The following is a 5,754-nucleotide window of genomic DNA, read 5'->3' as shown; positions in this document are numbered from 1 at the left end:
AAAGTCCTAGGATTTTAAACCCCAATGTGGAGGATGGGTGTAGGGTAAGGGTTATTGGGCAGAATTTTTCCTCAAAGAGATGTTTGAGGAAAACCTTTTTCAGAGCAGCAATTTTTTTTCTTTTTAAAATACACAATCACTGAATAACAGCCCTCAGAAATGAATTCTATCATTACCAAAATAAGCTCAGTAGAAGCACTGTAGTATTGAAGATACTTCCCACAACCTGGCTACTCAAAGTGTAGGACCTGAACCATCTAGCAACATAAGTGTGAGGAGAAATAGACATGTACGGACTGAGAAAGTTTATTTTCCAATGACCCCTCAACAGAAATTAAAATATGAACCAGCAAAACATGAATAAAAACCACGGAAGAATACAACCTGGGGGAGTTGTGAAAATGAATTCTAGCACAGGAGTTTTTTGGCCAGTCTAGTGAGCATCTGATCCAGAATGGACTGGGAACATGGCGGTCCCTAAGAGCGCAGTCTACAGGAAAAAGGAATTCTGTAGGTATGATTTATGATTCAATAAGAATGTAACAAAGCAGAGAGAGACAGACAGACAGACAGACAGAGAGATAGACAGAAAGACAGACAGGAAGGCTAGAAACTCTAGACAAAGGGGGAGGTAAGGAGTAATATACAGGAGAATCACAGTGTAAACACAAAGCCAAAATTAGAACAGCAACCAATCTTTAAAAAAAAAGGAATTAGGGTATAGTGAGGAAAGCATATGCTTCCTTCTCTAAGGAAAAAACAAAAAGCTAACATTACTTTGTCTAATTGGTAAAATATAAAAAAGAATTCATTTGGACATTTTCTTTTGAGACTCTGTCTCTATCACTAAGGCTGTATAGAAAACAAACAAAATCCTGGCCACTGTAGACTTGCTTCTACTGTGAACCTGCTTAGAGCACATAACAATTGCTTTTATTATTCTTCAGCTCTTACAATCAACAAATAGTAAAAAGTTTAACATATCATAAAGTTACAAAATGGAATATAACTATTACGAATCTTATTTGGATAAGATTGGATAGCAACTGAAGAATAGAGTGGAAAATGGAAAAGATGTAATACTAACTGCCTGGACTTATCAAACAGGGACTCAAGAAAGCAAGTTCATTAAGCAGAAATATAATTGTAAGTATATAAAAGTCACAAGGCAAACAGTGGAGCAATTAAAAAAACAGGGATACAGACAAATACAACATACAGAAAATGAGGCCACTAGTGGGTGTGGTAACTTAAACCCTCATCTAATATCTATCAAGGTAAAAAGACATCCTTAACTTAGTATTTAAATAAAAAGAAGTCAGCACAGTATATTTTTAAATGTAAAGTATCTACTAGAATAATTCAACACAAAGCAAGAAAAGCCAGGGCCTCTAGACAGCACAACATAAACAGAAAAGGCTAAGTCAACTGCTTTTCAATTATAAATCCATTGGTACTGACTTTTAAAACTGTACAGAAAATTACATGATTTTGTTACTTCTTTGAGAAAAGTTTATAAGAAAAAAGCAATTTTGATAACATGAAAGTTACATGTTTAATGCTTTCACTTTGTATCTCTGATTTAAAGATTTTAAAGTGTAAGTTTGGGGCCAGCATGGTAGTACAGCCCTATAGTTCCAGCATTCCTGAGGCCAGAAGACAGCCTTGAGTTCAAAGCCAGCCTGAACTGCACAGCCAGACTCTGGGTTTTTTTGTTTTTTTGTTTGTTTGTTTTCAGAGTGTGAGTTTGTATATATACACGTATATAGTAATACCTACAATGTATCAGCTGTAGAAAAACTATCTCAAGAAACATTATCTTTTTAATGTTCCTACAGACAGAAGATTAGCACAGGGGCTGGGGATTTAGCTCAGTGGCAAAGCGTCTGCCTGGCAAGTGCAAGGTCGTGAGTTCGGTTCCTGGTACCGGAGAAAAGCCAAAAAAAAAAAAAACCAAAAAAGATTAGCACAGACTGCCAAGCAATAGTAAAATAAAATAAAACAAAATAAAATAAACTGTTTCAGTGAAATTCAGCACTACTATGGCTAGCTGAGATCAGCATAAATTATTTAATTAACATGTGCTACCTCCAAAACATTGGCAACATCATTTTCTCCTTTTAACAGTAGAGGGGCCTGACCATCTGATATTAAGGGGGCTTTAAAAAAATTCCAAGCATTTCTTTGAAAGACAAACAACTTACCAAATTCCAATTTTCATTTTTACTTTAAAAACATGCTTCCCAATCTTTAACAAGCAGTTTAAATACTTAAACTACTCAAACTTTCAATATTACACTGCACAGTATTTAAAAATCTTTATACATGACTTTTGGGGGCTATTAAAATATTTCACTTTAATGTAAAAAAACTATGGTGTATCCTATATCACCATAAAATGCTGCAGATTTACTTTATTATTTTTAAAGACACATCTTTGTTTTTCTTCTGAGACAACATCTCACTATGTTGACCAAACTGGTCTCCAACTGCTGGACTCAAGCATCCTCCTGCCTCACCCTCCTTTGAGCTGAGAGTACAAACATGTGTCTTGATGTGCCAGGTTTACATTACTTCTACATACATTTTATGTAGCAATTTATGTAGCAGTTTTTGCCTACTAGGAAATGTTAAAAGTCTTCCCCTTTCTCTCCTTTAATTCCACTCTCAGAAATTAACCAGTGTTATCAGTGTAAATTCTATCATGCTGTTTCATTTAAAATGTTGTTTTAACAAAAGGTATGAAGTATGCCTGTCTTAACCCAAAAATATTTTAATTTATTGTTTGGTAATTGCCTTAGGAATCTGTAATGACTAGACAGTATTCCAGTAAATAAAATGCTGCATATTAAGGAAACTGAAAATAACACTCCATATCATACATAATTAAAAGCAGCTTAATGGATACATAGTCGTAATTTGAAAATTTAAGTGTTCTGATTTTTCTTAGCAAAATAGCTTGAAGTTTTACATTTCTCAGTAACATTAATATGCAACAATAAGTAAAGTAGGCATGATTAGCAGCAGTACGTCATTTATCAGAAAATCACTCAAAACAAAAAACTCAGGCCAGGAATATAGCTCAGGGGCACAAAGCCTGCCTGGCAAACACAAGGGCCTGAGTTTGATTCCTAGTCCCCCCCAAAAAAGACAAAAAACTCCTAAATATACTGCTGTAATAACAAGGCAGTAGAATTGGGGAAAAAATGAAAAGTAAAAACAAGAGCCCAGACACAATTTATAAGCAAGAGGCACTTTACAGTACAAAGAAATCTAGATATTTAACCTTTCAATTTGAGATTTATTTTCATAGGAACTAAATTCTAAGTGTGGGAAAAAATTTAAACCCACTCTTAAAAGCTTGAATTATTAACATAAGAAACTTTGAATTCATCAACACAGGTATAACTCTGAGAACAGAAATACTTTTAAAACCTGAAGTTTTAAGAATTAACATGGTTTCACTACTAGTTTATCAAATAATACCCCTAATTTTTGAATATATCACATTATCTATATACCCAAATACTGCAACTGTAAAAAAAAAAAAACCACTTAAAAAAATGGTCCAAAAGATTTGTCTAAGAAAATTAAACACTACCGTGGAAAAGATAGTGGAAAACTATCTTTAACACTTCACAGACGTTTAACATCTTTAAAAACACAACATTAAAAATACAATTATTATGTGAATGAGTTCAACACCTAGAATAATGGTTGATGTCACTTCTTTAAATGATGTAACGATAGGCAATTTATATATTAACCCCAGTACCTCTAGGGAGACTAGTTTAGATGCCTATAAAAATGTGTAAGCTCATCTAATCTTTTCAAAATCAACTTTCACCCCAGCCCATAATTACTGCAGTACTCAGCTTTTTAAATACTCTAATTTTTTTAAGTATAAAATGCACTTTAAAAAAATCTTGTAAATATTAAGTTCATAATCATATAATCCTACTTTTGATTCATATTCTCCTAGGCATTTATCCAGACATACATATACTGAATTTTTTCCTTTTTCTACCAAATTTGGGATCACAGAAAATAAGTGCCTTTTAAGCGTTTATCTGAATCTATCACGGTCCAAAAATTTAATTCTTCCATCCCCAAAGTACAATGACATTTATTATCAGTTGCAAATTAATATATTTACATGTACTTTTGTGAGGTTTAAAATGTTCGACTTTATTATATCCACCTATAGAAAGCACAAACAGTTGGGGGGGGCCTTCAAATTTCCATTTTGTGAATTAGGATGGATGTGACTTGCACAAATTACGAAGTCTCAGCATCTGTTCAGATGAAAGTGGAAAATTATCCACCACAAACTCTACAAATGTTAGCTCTTTCCTTAATAAAAAAAAAAAAAAAGCGAGAATGCAGCACAACTACTTTTAACATAAACACAGTAACTACAAGTGAAAAGATGTCACGTTATCATAGTTTTTAATCGTAATCTAAATTATTTCGCAATCCACATATAATCGGAGACAACTCGGGAACGGCAACAATTCCACTTCGAGAAAATGCGTTAAATACATTTTACGCTCATGTGGCTACCTGGAAAAATACGCCCCGCGTTAAAACCCAGCAGCCAGACATTTCTTTTCAAGTAGGACAATTAAGGGCGGAGGGGACCAGCTCGAGACGTCCCCGCACACAAAGTCCCGGGACGAAGAGAACTGGTAATTACTTTAATGCCACGGGGAGAAGTGAGAAGACGAAGGTGAAGTGGGAAAACTTGCAAATCCCGGGGTCCTAAAATGTCAATTAACACGCGCGGTGTGCACACACTCGGGCAGCGGGACCGGGGCGAAGGGGAGTCTGCGTGACGGCAAAGGCAGAAGACAACAACCGAGGAAGGGGCGGGGGCGCTACAGGAACAGGCCGGGCGAGAGGCTGCACCTGGCGGGCGGCGCCGGCCGGTACCGGAAACGCGGGCGGCGGCGGCGGGGATAGGGGCCGGCGCGGAGGAGAACAGACGCGGCAGCGGAAGGCGAGGAGGGCTGGACCAGGGCGGGAAGGAGAAGAGACAGGGCGCCCCGAAGCCGGAGACGCTGAGGGCCTGAGGAGGCGGAGGAGGCCGGGCAGCGCGGTACCTGCAGAGATCGTCCAGGACGCTGCCGGGAATCTCCACCCGTTTGGTCTCCATGATGAGGACCCACAGCAGGAGCAGTGCATCCCGGCTCCGTGCGGCCGGGGACCGAGGTACAGCACGGAGACTCCGGCTCGCCGGACGGCAGGCAGCAGCGGCTGAGGCGACCGCTCCGACGAAAGCCAGAGCGGGAAGGGGCGGGACCCGCTCACTTCCGTCCCGCTGCCTCAGCCCTGGACCCCGAGGCTGGGTCGAAGCGCGGGGCGGAGCCCCGGGAGGCACGCCTCCGCTCTGCTTGAAAGGCCCAATAGAAATCCGGTGGGTTGTGAGCCTGCGCAGATTAAGCCAATGAGACGATTGTTTATTGGTCAGTCGGCTCCAATCTGTCTTCAAACTGCTCAGTTCCTGCTCAGAAAACTAACTTCCCGCCGCCTTTGACTGAGCCCCGCAGAGGCGTAGGCGCATGCGTGTCATGCTAGCTCTGCGCTGCTGGGAAGTTTAGCGCTCTCACGTCTTCCCCTAAGGATGGGAGACCAACATCCGGGACTTTGGCGTGGTCTGAGCAGTTACTAGCTCTGCGGGGCAGACTTTCAGCACTGTATTTGTTCAACACAAGCGTGTATTCATGATTCTTGTCACCAGATATCTTGCACACA

At 39.4% G+C, this 5,754-nt stretch overlaps 1 protein-coding gene across 2 annotated transcripts in view; it reads right to left on the bottom strand.

Annotated features, from left to right (window-relative positions):
• The window catches only part of Dcp2 (decapping mRNA 2), a 55,605-nt gene extending 50,128 nt beyond the window's left edge, over positions 1 to 5,477 (bottom strand). The window contains exon 1 of one of the 2 annotated variants that reach the window (XM_005376510.2): positions 5,103 to 5,477. In XM_005376510.2, coding sequence (XP_005376567.1) covers positions 5,103 to 5,155 — 53 coding nt within the window. In that variant the 5' untranslated portion in view covers positions 5,156 to 5,477. The remainder of the gene's footprint in view (positions 1 to 5,102) is intronic. The other variant, XM_013506864.1, reaches the window with a different exon arrangement.
• Between the last annotated feature and the right edge of the window lie 277 nt (positions 5,478 to 5,754).

The sequence above is a fragment of the Chinchilla lanigera genome, unplaced genomic scaffold (genome assembly GCF_000276665.1).
Source record: "Chinchilla lanigera isolate Chin_1 unplaced genomic scaffold, ChiLan1.0 scaffold00007, whole genome shotgun sequence".
In the NCBI taxonomy this organism is placed as follows: domain Eukaryota; kingdom Metazoa; phylum Chordata; class Mammalia; order Rodentia; family Chinchillidae; genus Chinchilla; species Chinchilla lanigera.
Note: the sequence above shows the minus strand (reverse complement) of the source record. Positions and strands in the feature narration are given on the sequence as shown.